Source organism: Mercenaria mercenaria, unplaced genomic scaffold (assembly GCF_021730395.1).
Source record: "Mercenaria mercenaria strain notata unplaced genomic scaffold, MADL_Memer_1 contig_4855, whole genome shotgun sequence".
NCBI classification, from domain to species: Eukaryota; Metazoa; Mollusca; class Bivalvia; order Venerida; family Veneridae; genus Mercenaria; species Mercenaria mercenaria.
Window position 1 is genome coordinate 16,936 of NW_026463117.1, and position 25,435 is coordinate 42,370.

Genomic DNA, 25,435 nt, shown 5'->3' on the forward strand with positions numbered 1-25,435 from the left:
TTGGTATGCTCAAAAGTACAGCTATCCGGTTTAAATTTTCTTTCTTTGATTTTGGTTAGACTTGGATGATTTTTTGGGTCAAAAATATAATTTTTACCAATATCTTCAGCCACAGTAGTAAAATAATTATTAAAAATTTCTGAAACTTCCAAATTATCTGAGACCATTTTTTCATTTTCATTCAAGATTATTTTAGGCTTTTCAGACAAACATTTTTTAGACATATATGGTTTAATTGTGCTCCAGAAGTCAGCAGATTTGCTACCACCTAAACATCTCTTTTGAAAATATTTATTAACAGATTGTCTTTTAAGTTTATTTACAAAATTCCTACATTTCCTATACGTTTCCCAATTTCTAGAGATTCTATACTTTAAATACTTATTATAATACATTTTTTTATCATAAATAGCTTTCCTGAGTTCTCTATTCATATATGGTAACTGATTTGATTTACGATACAGCTGTTTGGTGGGGACATGCTTATCAATAACTTCAGAAACTCTAGATTCAAAATCATTATATATGGTATTTATATCAACATTTGATTCCAGTATATGTGATGGCTCATGTACAATAATACTTGAAAGGTCATTGTTGAAAGAGTCAATATCAAAATTTCTAAAGCTTCTGTACTGTATTTTCTGTTTTTCATTTTTAGGAGCAGAGTTATTGATGACTGTACAGACAATATTATGACAATCACTAATTCCAGTTGCAAAATTTAACGTATTCATACAAAGTTTTTTGTTGTTAGTGATAAATTCATCAAGTAGCGATGGAGTACAATTTTTCATATAACATGTAGCAGATGTGTATGATATAAATACTTATAAGACAGTAGTTGGTATCTCCCTTTGCTAAAACTACCCCATTTGCAGTGAAATAACCAGAGAGTTCAAGCTGTAAAGTTTTAGCAATTTTGCGCTACTAAATTAGAAATAAGGTTAGTTTAATGTATTGTGTTTATGTACAAATATTCCTTAATAAATTTTGTAACTGGTTTTTATACATAATGTGTTCTGACATAATTTAGCAGCGAAATTTATACGTCTACTTTCGTTTTCGGTTCAGCATGACCAGGTCTAGGAAAGTGGAGTATTTACAGATTATCTGTAAATTTACAGATTTTTCAATCTGTAAATTTACAGATTGTGTGTATGAAAACTGATTAAATTACATTTATCCTCAAAACCGCAGCTTATTGGTTTATTTACAGCATGCATAAATTAAGGTCATTTGTGGGTTTCAGCCATTTTTGTTGACTTTGAGTTTTTGGCATTTTAAAATCAATAATTTCCAAGCTGCGATTTTGTGTCTAAGTATAATTTTAGCAGTTTTCAAACACTTGATCTGTAAATTTACAGATTGAAAAATCTGTAAATTTATAGATTGTCTGTAAATTTACAGATAATCTGTAAATACTCCACTTCCCTAGACCTGATGACGTAGGATACAAAAATGTCAAAATGGCCGCTTAGATACCCAGATTCTAGAGGTTGTGTCATCAGGGCGAAAATAGCATCACAAATTAAGCAACTTGAGTTCTCATTCCTTATATTTTGCATGTTTAATAAATAAAGCTTACCTCTAACATTGCCCCATAAATGAGGCCCGATATGAAAATACCAATTAGTAGTTTAAATAATAGGATGTTTTCGGAACAGCGTGATTACTTAATGACACGTTGTCGAGCTACATTGTATGTAATTTAATCACCTAAAATATCTCGTTATTATATACGTTATGAACATCAATATTAAATACTTTTCTAGTAAAGTAAGATAGGCATTTGCATTGATTAAGACGACACTATAACCATCCGTAATCATATTAGCCTTCCGTCCGGATGTTTTCGGTGGTTTCCGTACAATCGGAATCGGCTATTTTCGTAGTTTGGGCCGGGCCGGGTTTTATTAATAACCATTCTAGAGGTCTGGTAATAAATGATAAAGTTGCCATTGTAATGTGTTTTTGTAAATATTTGTTTTAGAAATAGCTATCACTTTGGTTGGAGACATATTGAATATGAAAGTTAAACAGCAGTTTCCGTTCGTCACTATTCATACTGCTTTAGCAGTAAAACCAATGTAACTATAATATTTATGCATTGGCGTGCTTTAAGTCTAAAATACTAATTTAAGAAACGTATAAGTTTTTCATTTTAATTCTTCAATCCCATGTCATGATGAATTTGATAAAAGCTTCCTTTATGGCAAACAAAGACAAGTGCTAATTTTTATATATACTATTAATAATTTATCGAAGTCGCGTACGTGTTTTTCAAGGGATGAATGGATTATAAATACTTCTGTTTCCTTTATCTTGCATTATATCAATGTTTACATTCGCCCTATTCTTTTCCATTGAAAATTATGACGTTCATTTCGTATGAACAGCAAAAGGAAATGTGCAAAAATTATGTTAACGCAGCAAAGAGAAAACGGACCGCTGTTTTGACGATGTCCATGTACAGTCAGGAAGAATGTTCCTTAGATGACGTTGCAGTTGTTATGTCTGGTGAACAGAATGCCTGGGAAGCTGATTTTAATGTTGAATGCAACAAAATGTGTGAAATTTATAATATAACCTTGTTTAAAAATGGAAAGGAAATATAATTGTATATATAAGAAGGCAGTGGCTACGATTACGGTACCGTAATCCTAGCCTCTGGTTCTAGGATTACGGAAGTTCCGTATTCCTAGACAACCCTATGAGGATAGGCTAGGATTACGGAAGTATTTAAGAGGCATCAAATATATGTTAGGACATGCATAAATGACGTTGTAAAATTACTTATTTCACTATTATTTCATGCTATCGATCCGCTGTTTTGGATTAGTATATTCTTAATGGTGGCACGCGGAAATTTTATAGAATTATCTATGTTTCATATATACCTGCAATTTTTGTCATCAAATCAACACAAATGGTCATTAATAACATACAATATGGCAGGCATCAAAAATCGCTATTTTAATAAAGTGAAATAAGAAGTTTACAACATCATTTATGCTTGTCCTAACATATTTTTGATGTCTCTTAAATACTTCCGTAATCCTAGCCTATCCTCATAGGGTTGTCTAGGAATACGGAACTTCCGTAATCCTAGAACCGGAGGCTAGGATTACGGTACCGTAATCGTAGCCACTGCCATATAAGAAATGAAACTCTTTTTTTCAGTGTTCATGCCAAAGAAGTATAAAATATATTTTATAGCTCTTTGTTCATGCGAACTGAACGACAGAATAGAATTGGTAGTGCGATTTATGGATTTTCCATCCTATTCTGTTGTACATTTCACATGAATACCAAAAGGAAATTTTCATTTCTTAAATATATATGTAACACTATGAAAAAACTGATACCAAATTTTTTAGCATCTGTTTTTTATTTATTTATTTATTTATTTAATTATTGGAAGTGTCTAGCCGTCCGGTAACCAGATGACTAGCCTGCGTTCTAGCCGTCCGATTACCGGACAACTAGCAAATCCTCGGGATTTTTTAGCCGTCCGGTAATATATTTTCTAATGAATAAGTAATGATTTTATATGGTTTTAATATTATTTACTTAAGATATCGATACTTATCTGCAAACAAAATTTTGTGTGAGTACTTACTAAAGATTTTCAATAAATCGCTGCATTATTCAGCCGATAAAACGAATGTTTGCCAAAATCAATAATGGCGAGATCGCCATGACGTCACTTATTAAAATCTGTTCATCTGATGGCTTTCATAGGATCAGATTTTTTAAAATTTAACAATTTTTTCACTAGTTTTTTAAAATTAAAACAGTTTTGGAATACTTTAAATTTTCATATTTTAATATTCAAATATTTTTTAATGAATAACTGTATTAAATGACATTTGATTTCAAAAGCGGCAGTGTGATGTTCAAAAATTTAAGTAAAACAGTAGTTAACGTTCATGATTAATCCATTTTATTTCGAAATAATAGTCAAAATTAATAAATGAATTGCTTGTTTTATAAGCTTTCCATTCTTAAAAATATATATATAAATTTGTGTATTAAGAATTAAAGTTTAGGCCGTTAGAAAAACATCACTTTTTACAAATAACATGTACGCTCGGCGATCAATGTTTTATCATTTCTTAAAAAAAGAATATCAACGGATTTGTATACAAACACGATCTCATTCGTTTTATCGACTTAAAATCATATAAGTATTGATATTTTAAGAAAATATCATTTAAAACTATATAAAATCATTACTTATTCATTAGGAAATCAATTACCGGACGGCTAGAAAATCTCCTGAGGATTTGCTAGTCGTCTGGTTACCGGACGACTAGAATGCAGTCTAGTCGTCCGGTTACCGGACGGATAGACACTTCCTTAATTATTTGGGTTTTACGGCGCACTAACACAGTATAGGTTATATGGCGCCAAACAGGACTACAAATTTTGGTTCCACATCTCATTTATGTCGAAATAAAAACATGAGGTATGGAACCAAATTTGCATACCTGCTGGAATCACAGAGTTACTGCAAAACCAAGTGTTAAGACCCTATTAGTGGCCTGTTACGATCATGCAAGGGTAAGGCAGTGGTTCCAATTCTTTTCATACACAGATCGTCCCAGAACCACATGGGGCCCTGTCTTTTATAGTTAAATCAAGGTCTCCTCTCGTATATACCATATTCAGTACTTATACTGATTACCGGACCTCTTGATAGCTCTGAATTAGTTGTCTAGAGGTCCAGGTACTAGGGCCTAGCTACTGCCATAAATTAAAAAGAAAATTGAAATTCACAATTTAACAAACTTATGGCAACTGACACTGTTAACTAGTACTTTTTTCTATGTTTTTACATCCGTATACAGGGTGTTTCTCCTAGCCAAAATTAGCTTATGTCACAGGGACTGTATGACCGTATTGAGAAACAGATTCATAATCAGTTTTTTTGTGTATTTATCGCAGAAACTTCCAAACAACGAGGGAAATATTAAAATAGTGGCAGACGATCTAATCTAGCAAGTTTTACTTTTTACGTTGCATTCTACTTTCGTTTTCGCATGCCCAAAACACTAGAAAAATAAAACTTTCCATGTCGATTTGCCTTCTAAAATCTTACTGACAACAAAGAACAATGGGTTTAATCAGCGGTATAGGTACAGTTATTGATTACATGTAGATTTGACGAATTGCCTATGTTCTTAATGTAAATCAGTTGTGTCAGAAATGATATGTGATGATTGGCAAAATAAACTTGCTCATTGATACTAGTTGTTCATAAAAACTTGTTGCTTATTAGTTATCAGCCGATAAAGTTTGGTTATAAATCCTATTTATCTAGTAAACTAAGGTCAAAAACCATCAAAGTAATGTAAAAAAACCATCAGTTTTATAGTATGCGCCACAAAAAATTGTGCCACAAAAAACCTTCCACTTGAGACTCCAAATATCCCACATAGAAATCATCAAAACCCCTCTTGAGTGTCAAAAAAGGTTGGGAAGCATGAGATACCCACTTTATTTTTGTATATGTCTCTTGTATAATTTATGAATTGGCCTTCTGTGTTGTCTCTGTTAATAATCTTCCATATCGACATTTCGACCCGCTGACACGAACAAATATGCATTATTTCAACCTTCGTGTTTTCGTTACTTCGACATTTTGCCTCGCCGACACGAACACACGAAATGGCAGAAATCAGCCACCAAGGCATCAGTTCTTGCAAATCGGTACTGTTCCTGCTATTATGAAAGTCAAATGAATTGGGTTTTCACCTTTTTGGAATTTATCACAATATATTTTCCCCTTCAGAAAGCCACAGGTTGTTTTCAAAAATACAAAAAAAAAATCACTGATAACTTCATATCAGCTGTTATAATTCTTTGATTTACTGTAAAAGCAAATATTTTTGCTAGGTCAAAATTTTGCATATTTGAAATTTTAAGTATGTTCGCGAGGTTTAATATCCGTGAGAGTTTAAAAATAGTATCCTACTTGAATTTATATTATACTAATGTTGAATATTTACGCGAGGACTAATTTTCGCAGTATGTCAGGCAGGAGAGGACAGTCGTAAGCTGTATTAGCTTTCTGTCCAATTCCTTAATTAGTGTTTTGTGAATGTTTCATGAATTACTGAAATGAAATATGTTTAAACTAGTATGTCAGGCCTAGCGAATACAGCAAAATTTAAACCTAAGAAAATTTATGCGTTTACAGTACCTTTTCTGAGACAAGGTTTTTTCTTTGATTTCACTTTAAATATAAGACAACACCGTTGAGATTATACCATCAAGAGTGGTAATGTGAGTTTTAAACATTTTTAAAAGCTACAAAGTAGAGATAGACCCTAAAATTTTCAATGATAGAAACACATTAAATTAAGTCTAGATATTGATTTCCAAGTCCTTGACATAACCAAAAAAGGTTTCACAAATGTGAAATTTATGATAGTTTTGTTAATATCAGTTACAGAAGTTTAAATAATTAATTTAAAGTTGTGATCCACAAAGAATGACAACTCTTGCCTTGGGCTAGTACTTATAAACAGAGATATCTATTAGTTTACTTCCCTTGCAATTACACAAATGAGTGGAAAATGAAAACGGTTTAAGACACAATATGATACTTTTTTGCACAACAAAAACATTTAGGATTTATTCATATGTGTTTGATTTACCCCTCAAGACCTGGTTCCTATGATTTTGTCAACTTACTTATGGTGAAAAAATAACTTTTAACAAGCCGATAATAAAATGAAATACTTGTAAGTATTTTATAGTGCAGATAATACAGTTTTGCTTGTATCAAAATGTCACATGAGAATCACTTTTGTAATACAAAACACCTGGTAGGATTAGTAAGGTGCAGTTATATTGATCTCTATTTCCTATACCTATACAAAGTAGAAGCAGCATTACGATGCAAAAAATGTACTAGTTGTCGAAATTTGAATTTTGCCTGGATTCTAATGATAATAAGTTTAATATATATATTATGATATCAAAGACTGAAGTATATATGCCGTGAGTCTAATTTAGCAGGATATAGCGGCAAGTGTTATATTAATTCGAAACTAACCTTTTTAAGGCCTAACTAAACTAAAGGAACCAGCCTGGGTACCATCTGGTCTAATCGCATAATGGCGGACAGTTAAAAAATATCTTACTGGCTACTTAAGGTATTAGACTCGTAATAGAGTACCTCCTTTTTGAAGAGTCAATTTTTACCATAAACCTACTGAAACTGAACTTGGCAATGGTTTATGTTGTAAAATAATTAAATGCAGTCATTTTTTTTCTACCGACAAATACAGTTTACCCTAACCAGAAATAGCAATAATTCTCCTAAATTTGTTATATTTTCTCATAAAGAAGGTTATATTTTCCCCTTGGCTTTTAAAGAAAATGTTCCATAACTTTTAATGTATAGTTTATAATTTAACAAGTGTCAGCATTTATATTTTTTTCAACCCAAGTTACTCCAATTTTGCTTCAAATGTACATCTCCAGCTGTTATGGACTGATAATTATGTCACACTTACTGTTTATTAGCTCACCTGTCACGTAGTGACAGGGTGAGCTTTTGTGATCGCCCTTCGTCCATCGTCCGTCCGTCTTCCGTCCACAATTTCTTGTGAACACGATAGAGACCACATTTTGCAAGCAATTTTAATGAAAACTTGTATTGACATGATATCTCTGTTCCTTTCGAAAACTGGCCAGCATATCTCTTCAACAATGTACTGAAATTTGACAAGGAACGTCATAGGTAATAAAACCACTGGGCTACCTCATCCCAGTTTCGCCTATTTGTGGAGGTATATATGAGTGATATATAGGTGACATAATGAAGGTTAAGGGTATTGACATCACTTTCAGGGGTAGCATAAAACATTGTGCTTTTCCACGTATAAATTGCCTTTTTACAATCTTGCACTCCAGAATTTAAAATGAACTACACATGTTTATATAGCATTTTTTCGTAATGAGCCCTCAAGCCTTTGCTATTACGAAATAAGTGCAACATGTAGGATGCAATAACAAAATGATGTTTCCTCTATAATTTCTGACAAAATCACCATTATTATAAGTTCCAGAATGCTTACACTACATTGTACAGAAGATAAATTAATAATTATTTACATGTATGCGTAACATAATTATACGTTATACCCTGCATATAATGCGCTGTCACAAAGTAACGAGGTTGTAAAAGGTACTAAATTAAAGGTACTGTTAAAGAATCTTGGAAAAATAAAACTTAAGCGTGTTGAAGTACCTGAACCATGAAACTTTTATAGGTAACAAAAAGATTTAGATCTAAACATGTTTTAAACAAAACGTCATGCACCTTTTAAAGCAGATGTTCCGTGATCTATGTTCTAAGTATGTTCTACCGTGTACCTTAAAAGTTACAGGGGTTCCAAGTTGCACAAGGATTCCTTTATGTATCCCCCTTCCATTAGGTCATCTGTTTCTGTTGGCAAAGGTTTGGTACGGCGAAAAATTATCCCTTTTGGGGAGACCTATCCGCTTTAATAAGCAAGCGCGCTACCATTGCGCCACCGAGGCTCACAAAAGTGGTAAGTATTTAAAAGAGGATGCGTAATTCTGCCTCAACCATGATAGCTGGTTTTTAAGATGCGTTGTTATGCCACCGCAATTCAAAGAATAGATTTAATCAAGGTGGCTTGCCTTTGAAGTCGGTCGACATAATAATGGTCGAAAAGTAAAGATACCGTATAGCCCTGGTATTTGGTATTCATATACAAGGACACCTCTTCTTCATTTTGTACGATTCAGATCTTTTTTAAGCCCCCAGCATCTACTGATGCGGGAGGCATATAGTGATTGTCCTGTCCGTTCGCCCGTCCACACGATGTTAACCAAATGGGACCGTTTCGTCTAGCATCAATACACCTTACTAGAATGACTTGATACTAATGCAGATGAAACCTGTGACCATTCCTCATCTTCAGACATTACCTGACCTCAGTTTGACCTTGACCGTGACCTCATTTTGGACTTAGGTTGCTTTATATGGGTCATCTCTTGGTTAACCAAATGGGACCGTTTCGTCTAGCATCAGTACCTCTTACAAGAATGAATTGATTCTAAAAGCTGTGACCATTCCTCATCTTCAAACATCACCTGACCTCAGTTTGACCTTGACCTTGACCTCGTTTTGGACTTAGGTGCAAACTCTATCGACAAGGATGCCACTGGGGGCATCAAGTGTTTATTGAACGCAGCTCCTTGTTTTGTTTAGCAAAGGGCTGTTTCATACAATTAATGAAAAATTGAAGTCTCTTGAGTAAAAATGGCTTATTTTTTCACTGGATTAATTACAAAAACAACATTCAGATGCTCTTGACAAGGAAAACAGAATGATATAAGTCAGTGTTGTCAATCGGAAATTTCATAAAATGTCACTATGATGGGCGTTAAATGTTCTAAAAAAATGCGCGATTCTTTTGATCTTAGAGTAGCACCCTACGAGTTTCGCTGGACGATTTGGTTGACGGAAAACGATTCAATTTACTAACGACTTACGCAGTCTTTTTGCTATGAAAATTCCGAACTAGTTTATGAAATAAAAAAGGGGCTCTTTCTGTGAAATATTTCACAAACTGTGGTAGAAGCATATATTTGCATCATGTGCATCACTAAAGTAGCCTAAACGTCATCCGACGTAACACAAGTTTCAACGTTACAAAATCTTAATTTGATTGCTGTTTGTGAAAAAATTCACGGTAAGACCCCTATTTTTTATGCCCCCGAAGGGAGGCATATAGTTTTTGAACCGTCTGTCCGTCCGTCGGTCTGTTCGCAATTTTCGTGTCCGGTCCATATCTTTGTCATCGATGGATGGATTTTCAAATAACTTGGCATAAATGTGTACCACAGTAAGACGACGTGTCGCGCGCAAGACCCAGGTCCGTAGGTCAAAGGTCTTAAACTCTAACATCGGCCATAACTATTCATTCAAAGTGCCATCGGGGGCATGTGTCATCCTATGGAGACAGCTCTTGTTATTTCATAATTTGTTCATATCCATATTATTCATATTCAGTTTAACGTCCTCATTTAGATAGCCAGAATTGGCTAGTTTTCAGGCGGCGAGGATGCCTGGGTTTCAGTCCAGTAACGCTGGGTTGCTTACCAGAACTCCTCTAGTTGAGTGGGAAACGTGTTTCATAATTTCCAGCTTCCCCGCCCGGGAATCGAACCCGGGCCGCTGAATAAGGAGTTAACGACCTTAACCACTCGGCAGCTCCAACCAAATACTTAAGCAAAATCACTGTAAGTGACAAGTGGTTTGAATCATTTTCCGTAGACCAAATCTCTCACCAAAGTTTGTATAGTGAGGTTTTTGCTTTATTTCTAAAGGATGATCTCAATTGCTATCATGGAAACATGACCAGAATCATTTCAAATGACTGATAAAAAATGGTACTACACTGTTTGTAACCAAAAGCAAATTATCCTCCAGCCCGAATATCGGTTCTCTCTATTTCTATAGTAACCTTAAAACGACTTAGGTATATCTTCTATTATTGTAATACTTCTCTTTATGTACAACAATGATAATTCAAATGAAAACCCTTTTAAATTTCATTTTCAATAGATGTACGTTTATATCTTAGCGGGACCTCTAAGATATACTGCTGTTGTGTCAGCTGTAGACGCAGCAGCAGCAACAACAACAACAAATATAAGCAATAGAAATACGACAGTGACTTGAATTGATAAAGAGTATGTTAGTAATAGGTTAGAGGGGGAGGGTCAATATTTCATAGATAAAATCGGGGGGTGGGGGGGGGGGGTTAGGGGTCAGTATTTTATAGAAAAGGGGTCATTATTCTATATAAAATAATGACCAGGGGGTCATTATTCTATTAGGGGCAGTTTACAACGTTACAGGGGCTCACCCTCTGTCCAAGAAACACATTCTAATTAACAATATATCGAATAACTAACGCTTACTTTCCCTTTATTATTTTTCAGTGTCATACACAAACGTCGGAAATGAGCATTTCAAAATTTTACCCAATCTAATGGCAAATCAGAGTCAAAATGCGAAGAAGCCCAAGCCTCTTTATTTTGAGAAAAATAGATTGTGAAGTTTTAGCATTGTTTCCCCTAGAATTGTGAAGTGAACAGACTGATATTGATGTGATTTGTAGAAAAAAAAATACAATACATCAACACATTTTCAGCATAAGACTTATTTTGCTTGACTATTTTTTAGACTAGCAATTAATTTAATCACAACAGAAGATTTTCCATCCACTGTATAAGTACTGCACAGTATTTTGACGTTGTTATACCCCCACCAAACATGTTTGGGGGTGGTGGGGTGGGGGGGGGGGGAGCTATATAGGAGTCAGTTTTGTCGCGTCCCGTCCCGTCGCGTCGCGTCGAATCCCGAAATCTATTATCTCAGTTATTACTGAATGGATTTGAATTATGCCCCCTTTTACTTTGAATTTAAGTTAAATTTGATGCATTTTCACTATATATCATTCTGATTGGCTTAGAGCCAAAGGGAAGTAACCTTTTTTAAACTTTTGAACTGATTTACTTCCCCTTAAATTCCAATCATTAGTCTATTTTTAGAAATTCTATTTTTAGATTTTCACTATTTTAGGTATTTTTCTAACTTTTTTATTATGATTCCTATGTAAAAAGTAAATACATATTTGCTGTGGTAACATGTGTGGGTAAGACACTATATTGTATTCATTTTTAGTGTATCTCTAATATTAAGAGATTTTTATATTTCCCTCATCCCTCATCCTGGGCACATATACTAGTATTACTTATATGTGCTGCGAAAGCCCAGAATGAAGTACTCCAAAGACGAGTAAATTTTTTTTAAGTATTAAGGGTTTTTTTTACGTTTTATATTATTGTTCCTTCTCTTGAGAAGGAACATTATTGTTCGGTAAGTCACACTTGACTGATATCGAAAGCTGTTGTCATCACAAGCTGGCCAATCTAACTCCGTGACCTTAGAAATAACCTCTGACGTTAAAACTATTCTTTCCTAATTGAGGCGACTCTCTGACTGAACGCGTTCCGTGGATTACATACTACTAAACCCGAGGATGGTTACTTGATTCTTTTATTTCCTCCATTCTTGAAGAACATAACATATGTACAAACAGACAGACATATATCAGCAAATTTACATGTAAACAATTAAATATTATCGTTACCTTCAAATGCATGGTTAAAATGTGAAAACAAACCCCATTGCGACCCTCTAATTATGCGCAACAAATTCACGCATCGAATCGTAATGGATTGACCGGGTCAATGTCTTATTACCGTATTTACTCAACTGAAAGTGGTAACAGATTTAATTTGTTGTTGGATTTAACATTTTATGTTAAATAACTAGCGTAAATACTTACTTGACTTTTTTGGCAGTATAAAACAGACATTACAACCAAAATTTTACAAGATGATCATTATATATTTATATAGATGTGCCCTAGAAGGAACTTTTGCTATGCTTTAACTTGTTCTAAGTATTATTAAAATTTCTTATGGTTGCCATTCTTCTGTGACAAGACCGTATTGTGGGGGTATGAGTCACTCCTGTGACAGTTCTAGTTTTTTTAGGCAACATGTTAATAAACAACCAGCACTTAGCACTATCTTTTAAAATAAAAGACATAGGAATACATTCAATAGTCTGCTTGATGGTGCAATATGTTGAGTAGATATTCATGTAATCATTTTACAATGATAGTTTTGATGGTTCGAATCTTGCATCTGTCCAAGGTTTTTCACTTTGCAATTTACACACTTTGTGTATGTCTGTTTTTCTCTGGTTCATTCACGAAAAACATTAGATCATATACAGAAGAAGCGTATTTAAACATAATTACGTGTTAACCTTGACATATATAAATTAGTGAACAAGTTAGAACTAAATTAGCCAACTGGTTTTCCTTTCACTGAATCATATTGAAAACACTGAAAGAAATTAAATTACAGCTTAAATAATAACTCTCGGCAAAGAAGTATAACATGAATACCGTTCGCAAGTCGGGGGTCGTTTATAAACAAAATGATATTACTGTCACAGTGTATTCAATCAGGAAGTACCTCCATACGTCATGCACGGGCGTGTGTGTGCAATAAATTATACTGAAACAGTAAAAAAGGTATCTCTATAATTGTGTGCTTGAGATCCATAAATGGCGAAAAAGACAACAAAAACATTTCCATACATAATTGTCAGGTTATGATTGATGACTGGGCGTGGAGCATTTCTATGAAATTTGGCAAAAGTCAAAATAGGTTAATATGAGGTTAGTAAATAGGTCACTAGGTTAAATCATACAAAAAGACTTTTTACACTTTAAAGGCCATATTTTCTATTTGATCTTCATAGACCTTTGTGAAAATGTTTATCTCTTGAAAGTCTAGGTCATGTTTGAAAGTGGGATAATAGGCTTCAAAAATTAGGTCACTAGGTTTACTTAGATTATATAAATACATTGCTAACACACTAAAAACTTTATTTATATTACCCGACTTTTTCAGAATCTGTCTCTATGAGATCAATCGAGGTCAAATTTCAATAGATTATCTTGATAAAAGACTAGGTTAATAGGTCAAATAACAGAAAGATCATGTTATCCCTGTAGATGCCATATTTATGCCCCCCTTCGAAGAAGGAGGGGTATATTGTTTTGCAGATGTCGGTCTATCGGTCGGTCGGAATGTAGACCAATCCGTTTCCGATAACTCAAGAACGCTTGGGCCTAGGACCATGAAAGTTGATAGGGAGGTTGATCATCACCAGCAGATGACCACTATTGATTTTGAGGTCTGTATGTCAAAGGTCAAGGTCACAGTGACCCTGAATAATAAAATGGTTTCCGGATGATAACTCAAGAACACTTGGGCCTAGGATCATGAAAGTTGATAGGGAGGTTGGTAATGACCAGCAGATGACCCCTATTGATTTTGAGATTAGTCTGTTAAAGGTCAAGGTCACAGTGACCCTGAACAGTAAAACCGTTTCCGGATTATAACTCAAAAACGCTTAGGCCTAGGGTCACGAAAGTTGATAGGGAGGTTGGTCATGACCAGCAGATGACCCCAATTGATTTTGAGGTCAGTATGTCAAAGGTCAAGGTCACAGTGACCAGGAACAGTAAAATGGTTTCCAGGCAATAACTCAAGAACGCTTGGGCCTAGTGTCAAGAAAATTGTTAGCTAGGTTGGCCATGACCAGCAGATGATTCCTGTTGATTTTGAGGTCATTAGGTCAAAGGTCAAGGTCACATTGGCCAGGAACAGTTAATACGGTTTCTGATCTTGTCTAAAACCATAGGACCTATGGCTTTGATATTTGGTATGTAGCAAAATCTAGTGGTCCTCTACCAAGATTGTTCAGATTATTTCCCTAGGGTCAAATATGGCCCCACCCTGGGGGTCACTGGAGTCACATGGTTTATATAGACTTATATATTAAAATGGTTTCTGATCTTCTTGTCTAAAACCATAGGGCCTAGGGCTTTGATATTTGGTATGTAGCAAAATCTAGTGGTCCTCTACCAAGATTGTTCAGATTATTTCCCTGGGTCAAATATGGCCCCACCCCGGGGGACACATGGTTTATATAGACCTATATAGGAAAAACTTTGAAAAACCTCTTTTTCCAAAACCACAGGGCCTAGGGCTTTGATGTTTTGTATATGACATCATCTAATGGTCCTCTACTAAGATTGTTCAAATTATTCCCATAGGGTCAAATATGGCTCCGCCCTGGGGGTCACATGGTTTACATAAACTTCTATAGGGAAAAACTTTGAAAATCTTCTTGTCCAAACCACAAAGACTATGGCTTTGATATTTTGTAATGTAGCATCATTTAGTGGTTCTCTACCAAGTTTGTTCAAATTATCCCTCTAGGGTCAAATATGGCCCCGCCCCAGGGGTCATATGGTTTATATAGACTTATATAGGGAAAAACTTAGAATCTTCATGTCCATACCTTACATCATTCAAATTTGGACCACATGTATAGTTTTGAGTGGCAAGATGAACCTTGACATGAGTTGACCTTGATCTTGACCTAGTGACCTTCTTTCACATTTCTGTAGCTGAAGCCTTTAAATTTGGTCCACATGCATAGGTTTGTGTACCGAAAAAAACTTTGACCTTGTTATTGACCTAGTGACCTACTTTCACATTTTTGAAGGTACAGGCTTCAAATTTGGACCATGTGCATAGTTTTGTGTTCCAAAATAAAAATTGACCTTGATTTTGACCTAGGGACCTACTTTCACATTTCTCAAGCTACAGCCTTCAAATCTAAACCACAAGCATAGTTTGGTATACTGAAATGAACTTTGATCTTGAGATTGACCTAGTGACCTACTTTCACATTTCTGAAGGTATAGGCTTCAAATTTGGACCACTTGCATAGTTTTGTGTTCTGAAATAAAATATGACCTTGATTTTGACCTAGTGACCTACTTTCACATTTCTGAAGCTACAGCCTTCAAATTTGAACCACATGCATAGTTTTGTTTACCGAAATGAACTTTGACCTTGAAATTGATCTAGTGACCTGCTGTCACATTTCTCAAGCCACAGCTTTCAAATTTGGACCACATACACATTGTTTTGTACCTTGATTTGACCTTGAACTAGTCTTGAAATTTGGAACATTCAAAAATGGCTCAGTGGATGGCACCAAGATCACTCTGTAATCTCTTTGTTAGGTTAATAGGTTAAAGGTCAAGGTAAGATTAAACCAGAATGGTAGAACTTTTGTTTACAGTGAGCATATAATTTCTGTTCCTTGTGCAATTACTGAATGCATCAAGGCGGACATTTCGTGTTCGACGAGCTCTTGTTTCTAAAAGATCTTCATGAGACTTGGTTTGAAAATTTGTTCAGTCGGCTCTGCTCGTCTTCTGTTGTGAGCAATGAAAAACCTTTTAATGCTTTCGATTTTAATCGAAGCACCCGCCACTGGTAAAATGTACTCATTTGAAATGTCTAAGGTTGTGTTTACAGGCATAGATAAATGTGAAAAGGTATATTTTGTGAATTACAACAACAAGAAAGAAAACACAACCTCTCTAATGTTTGCTGCAACTGTTATTGAAATTTATCAAATTAAAAATTTATCTCATTTCAGAAGATGAATGTACAGACTGAGTATTTCATACGGCTGTTGTTGCTCCTCGTTCAAGCTGGCGTGCTGGTCTGTAGAGGCATAACCCACAGGGAACTTGCAGGAACGAAACTCAACATTGTACTCAAACCCCATGAGAAAGCGTTGCAAAAGAAGCTTCTGAAATCACAGTGTATAGTACTTTTCCAAACCAGTGGCATATTACATGTAGAAGACCTTGACCTTTCTTTGTTGACAGTTGTTCTACTTGACGTGCTGATTTTATCAACCACAGACAAACAGTACATTAAAGTAATAAAGGAAACAAGAAACACATTGGCGCATAACTCCACAGCTTCAGTTGAACTTGCTGGTTACAACACCTTGAAAACAGATCTGGAAGACGCATTGACGAAATTGTGCCTAGGCCTTGACGTGAATCTACAGACTGAATGCTCAAAATTAATACAGAAGTTCACAGGCGAACCTCTTGATGAGGCAACTGCTTTAAAGTATGTTATGGAGCTGAGGAATGAAGATGAGCTATTACAAGATTTTGAAGGAATGTTGGAAAAACAGTCTGAAGATATTGTGCAAGAAGTCAAAGCATCAGAGAACCGATTACAAGAATCGCTCTCAGGTAAAAAGATATTTATCCATTCAAGATGTAGGACATAGTATTCAAATGATGTAATTTTTGTGGTATTCATACTTAAAAAGAGAACGTTTCCTATTTATTTAGAATTTTTAGCTTACCTGAGCCAAAGGCTCATGGTGAGCTTTTGTGACAGCTCAAGGTCTGTCGTCCGTCAACATTTTCTAAAAAAATCTTCTTCTTGAAAACCACTAGGCAGAATTACACCAAACTTCACAGGAATAATCCTTGGGCGGCCCCCGTTCAAAATTATTCAAAGAATTGAATTCCATGCAGAACTGTTGTTGCCATGGCAACCAAAAGGAAAAACTTTAAAAATCTTCTTGTACAAAACCGCAAGGCATAGAGCCTTGATATTTGGCATGTGACATTATCTAATGGTCCTCTATGAAGATTGTTCAAATTGTGCCCCTGGGGTGAAAAGAGGCTCCGCCCTGGGGGTCCAAAGTTTACATAGACTTGTAAAGGAAAAAACTTTGAAAATCTTATAGTCTGAAACCGCAAGACCAAGGCCTTTGATATTTGGTATGAAAAATTGCCTTGTGGTGCTCTATCAAGATTGTTCAAATTATGCCCCTGGGGTGAATAATGGCCCTGCCTCCAGGGGGTCTTAAGTTTTACATAGACTTATATAGGAAACAACTTTAAAAGTCTTCTTGCCTGAAACTGCAAGGCCTATGCTTTTGATATTTGATTTCTTTTATTGCCTTGTGGTCCTCTACCAGAACTGTTCAAATTATGCCCCTGGGGTGAAAAGAGGCCCTGCTCTGTGGGTCCCAAATTTAACATAGACTTATATAGGGAAAAAAATAAAATCTCCTTTTCTGAAAGTTTAAGGCCTAGGCCTTTGATATTTGGTATGTAGCATTGAAATTGCCTAGTGAATCTCTAGCAAGATTGTTCAAATTATGCCCCTTGGGTGAAAAGAGGCCCCGTCCTGGGGGTCACTTGTTATATGAGTTATATAGGAATAAATACTTAAAAAATTATCAGATCATATTTCCTAGACTGTTTAATTATAATTACCTGATGACCCTAAGTGACTAGGAGTCACTTGACTGTGACCTTGACCTACTGACATACTTTCTTGTTTTTAAAGATACAGCCTTGAAATTTAGATGACATGTACAGTTTTGCACACCAATCTTAAAACTGATTTTCATTGACCATGAATTTGACCTACCGACCTACTTTCTAATATTTTTGCATCAGTTTGCCATTTGAAACATGTGGCTCATATTACTCAGGTGAGCGATTCGGGGTCGTCATGACCCTCTTGTTTTTACCAAAATCGCCAGAACCATGAAGAAAGAAGATGTGAGATGCCAGTTCAGTTTTATAAGGTATAGAGGGTGTTATTTGGATGTTAGAATAAAAATAGTGATACAAAATGTTGCGCACTTCGTGTTTCCAATTGTGTTTGATTAAAATATTTGTAGAACAAATAACATTTTTATCTTGTTTTATGTACCAAAGGTCAAATCTTTCGTTTTTATGACATACATTTGATTGTTGTTAATACATTTTATATCTGTTCTAAATATTTCCTTTGCAGATTTTAAGCAGGAAGTAATAGAAGAGTTTCAGAAACTGCATTTTGGTAAAAATTCTTTTTCATAAAATAAATTTGTTTAAAGAATGACACATATTTATATTGTAATTAATACTGTAACTGATAAATGAGCAACATTATGAATTTTCTATAATATCTTTTTTAATGTTAAGTTTTTAGTTCTCGACTTTTCGAAGAAAAAGTAGAGCTAAATTGCACTTTCCCCGGTGTCAGCGTCAGCTTCGCCGTTGGTTAAATTTTTTTATAAAGTCAAATATCTCTGTTACTATTAAAGTCATTTTGACTTGAAACTTACAATAGTTATGACCTATCAAAGTCTGCACCAGGAGAAGCAATCCTCATAACTCTAATTATCCCCCCTCCAAAGGCGAAGGGGATATTAGAAATGCTCTCCGTCCGTGCGTGCGTGAGTCCGTCCGTCCGCAACGATCTTTGTCCGGAGCATAACTCCTATAGTACTGGAGGGATTTTCTTCAAACTTCATACACTGATAGAACACATTGGGAGGAAGTGCAGTGTGCAAGAAAATAACTCTACCTTGCCTATATTTGAGTTATTCCCCTTTATCTTATTTTCTTTAAAAATTTTGTCCGGAGCATAACTCCAAAAGTACTGGTGGGATTTTCTTCAAACTTAATACACTGATAGAACACATTGGGAGGAAGTGCAGTGTGCAAGAACAATAATTCTGCCTTGCCTATTTTTTGAGTTATTCACCTTTATCTAATTTTCTTAAAAAAATGTTGTCCGGAGCATAACTCAAAAAGTACTGGAGGGATTTTCTTCAAACTTCATACACTGATAGAACACATTGGGAGGAAGTGCAGTGTGCAAGAACAATAACTCTACCTTGCCTTTTTTTGAGTTATTCCCCTTTATCATATTTTCTTAAAAAAATTTGTCCGGAGCATATCTTTTTCATGCATGGAGGGATTTTGATATATCTTGGCACAAATGTTGACCACCACGAGACGGAGTGTCATGCGCAAGAACCAGGTCCCTAGGTCTAAGGTCAAGGTCACACTTAGATGTCAAAGGATACAATAATGAAAACCTTGTCCGGAGCATTTCTTCTTCATGCATAGAGGGATTTTGATATAACTTGGCACAAATGTTCACCACCACGAGACAGAGTGTCAAGCGCAAGATCCAGGTCCCTAGGTCTAAGGTCAAGGTCACACTTAGAGGCCAAAGGTCAGATACAAGAATGACTTTGTCCGAAGCATTTCTTCTTCATGCATGGAGGGATTTTGATGTAACTTGGCACTATTATACACCATCATGAGACGAAGTGTCATGCGCAGTTCCCTTCTTTAGAATTACCTCCCTTTGTTGTTACTTTAAATAGCTTTTATTGTAACTTTTTCATTACTAGTCGTAGGGAAAAATCGAGACCACTTTTCTGTAGTACAACATGCATGCTACATCCAATTTCGAGGTGTATTTTGACCAATCTCTACCTGGTAAAGATTTTTGTGTGGACTTACAATTTTTGTTTTTTTGGTTTTTTTTTTGTTTTTTAACTTCCCTTAGTTGTTACTATAAATAACTTATATTGTAACTGTTTTTTAATTGACCGTAGGGAAAAAACAAGACCACTTTTCTGTGGTACAACATGGATGTTATTTTCCAATTTTAGGTGTATTTAAAGATATCTCTACATAGTAAGGAGTTTTTTCTTTGTGGACTTAGAAAAACAAAAGACTTGCAATGATTACTAAACAACAACAAAATTAAAATTCCATTTGCAAATACAGCTGCTAGAGTAAAGAAATTTGCTGTGACGGGCATATATTGTGACATTCTGGCACTCATGTTCCCTGTTAGCTTTCCATTCCTTCTTTTTACAGTAGAAAAATAGAAAAACATCATAGCTATACTGTTCATGAAAATTAATAAAATTTAGCAGTAAACCACCTCACCACTGACTTATTCTTTCTTCCACATCTTTAAAACCCCTGATGCGGACCACAACTAAATGGTTCTTCAAAGCTTTCCCCAAAATTAATACTTTCAGACACTAACTTGCCAGGAACTTTAGCCTTCAGTTAAAATATGCCCGGCGGGGGAATTGGCCATGTGTAACATGGCTCTTGTTTGAATTTTGATGGAGTTATGCCCCGTTTTGACTAAGAATTGGTTAAAGTTTTTGATAAAGTCAGATATCTCTATTACTATTAAAGCTTTTGACATGAAACTTAAACTAGTTATTTACTATCAAAGTCTACACCAGGAAACAATCCCCATATTTATGCCCCCCTTCGAAGAAGGAGGGGTATATTGTTTTGCAGATGTCGGTCGGTCTGTCGGTCGGTCGGTCGGAATGTGGACCAATCCGTTTCCGGATGATAACTCAAGAACGCTTGGGCCTAGGATCATGAAAGTTGATAGGGAGGTTGGTCATCACCAGCAGATGAGCCTATTGATTTTGAGGTCAGTATGTCAAAGGTCAAGGTCACAATGACCCTGAATAGTAAAACGGTTTCCGGATGATAACTCAAGAACACTTGGGCCTAGGGTCACGGAAGTTGATAGGGAGGTTGGTCATGACCCGCAGATGACCCCTATTGATTTTGAGATCAGTTTGTCAAAGGTCAAGATCACAGTGACCAGGAACAGTAAAATGGTTTCCTGGCAATAACTCAAGAACGCTTGGGCCTAGTGTCAGGAAAATTGATAGTTAGGTTGGCCATGACCAGCAGATGACCCTTATTGATTTTGAGGTCATTAGGTCAAAGGTCAAGGTCACATTGGCCAGGAACAGTTAAACGGTTTCTGATCTTCTTGTCCAAAACCATAGGGCCTAGGGCTTTGATATTTGGTATGTAGCAAAATCTAGTGGTCCTCTACCAAGATTGTTCAGATAATTTGCCTGGGGTCAAATATGGCCCCACCCCGGGGGTCACATGGTTTATATAGACTTGTATAGGAAAAATTTTGAAAAACCTCTTGTCCAAAACCACAGGGCCTAGGGCATTGATATTTTGTATATGACATCATCTAATGGTCCTCTACTAAGATTGTTCAAATTATTCCCCTAGGGTCAAATATGGCTCCGCCCTGGGGGTCACATGGTTTACATAGACTTATATAGGGAAAAACTTTGAAAATCTTCTTGTCCAAACCACAAAGACTATGGCTTTGATATTTTGTAATGTAGCATCATTTAGTGGTTCTCTACCAAGTTTGTTCAAATTATCCCTCTAGGGTCAAATATGGCCCCGCCCCAGGGGTCATATGGTTCATATAGACTTATATAGGGAAAAACTTAGAATCTTCATGTCCATAACTTAATCATTCAAATTTGGACCACATGTATAGTTTTGAGTGGCAAGATGAACCTTGACATGAGTTGACCTTGATCTTGACCTAGTGACCTACTTTCACATTTCTGTAGCTACAGCCTTCAAATTTGGACCACATGCATAGGTTTGTGTACCGAAAAGAACTTTGACCATGTTATTGACCTAGTGACCTACTTTCACATTTTTGAAGGTACATGCTTCAAATTTGGACCACATGCATAGTTCTTTGTTTCAAAATAAAATTTGACCTTGATTTTGACCTAGTGGCCTACTTCCACATTTCTCAAGCTACAGCCTTCAAATTTGAACCACAAGCATAGTTTTGTGTACTGAAATGAACTTTGATCTTGAGATTGACTTTCACATTTCTGAAGGTACAGGCTTCAGATTTGGACCACTTGCATAGTTTTGTGTTCCGAAATAAAATTTGACCCTGATTTTGACCTAATGACCTACTTTCACATTTCTCAAACTACAGCCTTCAAATTTGAACCACATCATAGTTTTGTGTGCTGAAATGAACTTTGATCTTGAGATTGACCTAGTGACCTACTTTCACATTTCTGAAGCTGCAGGCTTCAAATTTGGACCGCATGCATATTTTTGTGTTCTGAATTGAAATTTGACATTGATTTTTATCTGTTACCTACTTTCACATTTCTCAAGCTACAGCCTCCAGATTTGAAGCACATGCATAGTTCTGTCTACCGAAATGAACTTTGACCTTGAAATTGACCTGCTTTCACATTTCTCAAGCCACAGCTTTCAAATTTGGACCACATACACATTGTTTTGCACCGAAATTTGACCTTGATTTTGACCTTGAGCTAGTCTTGAAATTTGGAACATTCCAAAATGGCTCAGTGGATGGCACCAAGTTCACTCTGTAATCTCTTGTTATGTTAATAGGTTAAAGGTCAAGGTCAGATTAAACCAGAATAGTAGAACGTTTGTTTACAGTGAGCATATAATTTCTGTTCCTTGTGCAGTTACTGAATGCATCAAGGGGGGCATTTTGTGTTTGACGAGCTCTTGTTCTGATTTGAATTCTGATGGACTTATGCTCCTTTTTGACTTAAAAGTTTTGGTTAAATATTTTGATAAAGTCAAATATCTCTGTTACTATTAAAGCTTTTAATTTAAAACTTAAAACAGTTATTCACTATCATAGTCTACACCAGGAGAAACAATCCCCATAACTCTGATTTTAATTTTAATGGAGTTATGCCCCTTTTAGACTTGATAAACTTTTTACTGGCAAAGCTCTAATTCATATTCAAGCACTGCGAAAAGTCAAGCGCGCTGTCTTACGGACAGCTCTTGTTATAAGTATTTGTATTTGTTACCCTAATATCATAACAATTAAGACTGTATCTCGGTTTCTTAAATGTAATGATAAATTGAAAAAGTTTAAGCACTTAGTTTTATATTTTTAGGATGCACAGACGATTTCACTAAATCAGATTTTCCCGATACACTGCCCAGCTGTGAGGTTTGTTTCAATGTAGGCAACACTGCAACATTCTATTGTGAAACCTGCTGCCAGTTTAATGCAACCAATGTATCCATACTGTTGAGAAGACGCACAGCAGGCAAAGATTAGTCAAAGGTAAACCAATAAAGATAGATATGAAGGGTTATGACTTGTGTGACATACATAAAAAGAGCCTCTTATATATCTGCGAATCTGACAGTAAACTTAGCTGTGAGGTGTGTTTAAAAGAGAAACATGAAAACTGCAGTACAATTTATTCCATTTCTGAAGAAACGCGTGAATTAACACACAATCCAACAATGGAAATACCTCGACTACAAAACGAAGCACGCCTGCTTATTGCATGGTTGTCTTCCATTGAAAGAGATGTAAACAAGAATGTAGAAAGTATTACAGCAAGGTTAGATGAATACAGAAATGCGTTATTGAAGCAATTTGATTCTGAATCACAAAAAATAAAAGAAAAAGCTAATGAAATGAAAAATAGTACATTGAAAGAAATCAAGAAAAATCGCAAATACTGTGAGCATGTCATTGAGAAATCTGAACAAGCCAAACTTTCAATGATAAATATGACTAAATGTGGCACACCCTCACAAAAACTTATTTCTCAATATCGGATAGAGGAATTTAGAAATGAAGTGCAGTCCCTAACAGATGTGGATATTGTATCTTTACACATGGAGTTAAAATTACCAGAGCAAATTGCACTTCATTCTGAACTAGTACCAGTACGAGTGGAGGCACCGGAAACCAGGCAGGTACAGTTGTTTCAGATTGGTGTTCTCGAACTGAAGCAGAATGAAAACGAAAAGAGAGTACCACTTTACACAGGACTGGATTTCTTGCCTGATGGCAGGCTTGTAACCATAGATAATTACAACAGTAAATGTTTGATTTACAATGAGAAGCTTGAGGAAGTAGGGTCATATCAGTTATCGTATATACCACAGAGTGTAGTTGCTGTATCTGAGGAGGAAGTGGCGATAACAAGTGGTGGTCACTACAAGATAGACTTTCTACGTGTCAGTAAATCTAATGATATATCTTTGATCAGGACATGTAAAGTAACGACTAAATATGTGTCAATATGTCTGAAGGATGATAAGAATTTTGTTGTTGGAACAATTGATGATACAAGACCTTTTCGTATTGTATCTCTATCAGGAGAAGAGAAAGATTTCAGTATCGACTTTCAGAACAAAAAGTATGCGATTGACACCAGTGCCTGTACATACATAAGAGATAGAGACAAAGTTGCTCTCACCGATAGAAATGCCCACACTGTCTTTATATATGACAACATGACCAACAGCAGAGTTGATGTTGTGGACAAACAAATCGGAGATCCAAAAGATGTTGCAGTAGGACCGTTTGATTGTATCTTTCTTTGTAGCATGAGAACAAACAGTATTGTACAGATTTCTCCATTAGGAAAAATTGTAGCATCTCGTAAGATAGATATGACGTGGCCTTACAGTATTTGTTTCTCAAAGGACAAATCAAGACTTGCCATTTCTAGCTGTAGTCTGAGAGAAAGAAAATTGCAACTATTCAAAGTAGTGATATGATATTCTCCAACAGGAAAAAAAAGTGTTGGAAGAGTGCAGGAAACAGTAATATCAGAAACACAAATTTTACAAATTACTAATAAGTGTTAAGGTTAAAAGAATAAATTGATTATTTTCTTTCTATGTATCTATATTTAATTGTTAGTGTGTGATAAACAGTACTAAAAGTACCGTTGGAAGCATTGAAAGTAACTAAGTATAAGGAGTCTGATCGTGAAGGGTAATAAATTGTACATACCACACACTAGGCCTAACAACTGCCTTAGCGGAACTCTTATAAACAGATATATTGAAGAATACCATGTTCCAAATGTAATATTTTTAGAGGATATTTGATGTTATTATAGCACAAAACTGCTGTTCTTATCACAATTCTCTTACAGGAGAATAAGTTTACAAGTATTAACTGAGATTTTTCGCACTGTTAAACATTTTTTTTAACATTTTGCCCGTTCAATGGAAAAGCTGTAAGAGATAAGTCAAAGGAAATGTGGTCAGCGTGATAAAACAACAAAGATATTCGAGTGCATTTCATGGATATTTAATAACATTCAGGGACAATATATTCATTTATTAGATTTTACATATTTTATTCAAGCGTTAGCGCATGTTCATTTTAAATTTGTGAACATCCTCAGAATCCCCACAGGATACGTCGTTACCTTCGTCTTAGCGGGTTCAGTCACTTTCCAATTCTT

The 25,435-nt window shown here is 35.5% G+C and overlaps 1 protein-coding gene across 1 annotated transcript; it reads left to right on the forward strand.

Moving 5' to 3' along the window:
• Nucleotides 1-870: 870 nt before the first annotated feature.
• Nucleotides 871-23,274, forward strand: LOC128554235 (uncharacterized). The gene is made up of 4 exons (XM_053535484.1): nucleotides 871-946; nucleotides 16,163-16,778; nucleotides 18,349-18,393; nucleotides 23,108-23,274. The coding sequence occupies exons 2-4, from the start codon at nucleotides 16,166-16,168 to the stop codon at nucleotides 23,272-23,274; spliced, it is 825 nt and encodes a 274-aa protein (XP_053391459.1). The 5' UTR covers nucleotides 871-946; nucleotides 16,163-16,165.
• The last annotated feature ends 2,161 nt before the right edge of the window (nucleotides 23,275-25,435 follow it).

Bases quoted from the DNA above. Each gene is read 5' to 3' on its own strand.
- LOC128554235 (XM_053535484.1), top strand. From the start codon at position 16,166: ATGAATGTACAGACTGAGTATTTCATACGGCTGTTGTTGCTCCTCGTT. The intron at 16,779-18,348 runs GTAAAAAGATAT...TTTCCTTTGCAG, and splicing joins ATTACAAGAATCGCTCTCAG to ATTTTAAGCAGGAAGTAATA. The intron at 18,394-23,107 runs GTAAAAATTCTT...TTATATTTTTAG, and splicing joins GTTTCAGAAACTGCATTTTG to GATGCACAGACGATTTCACT.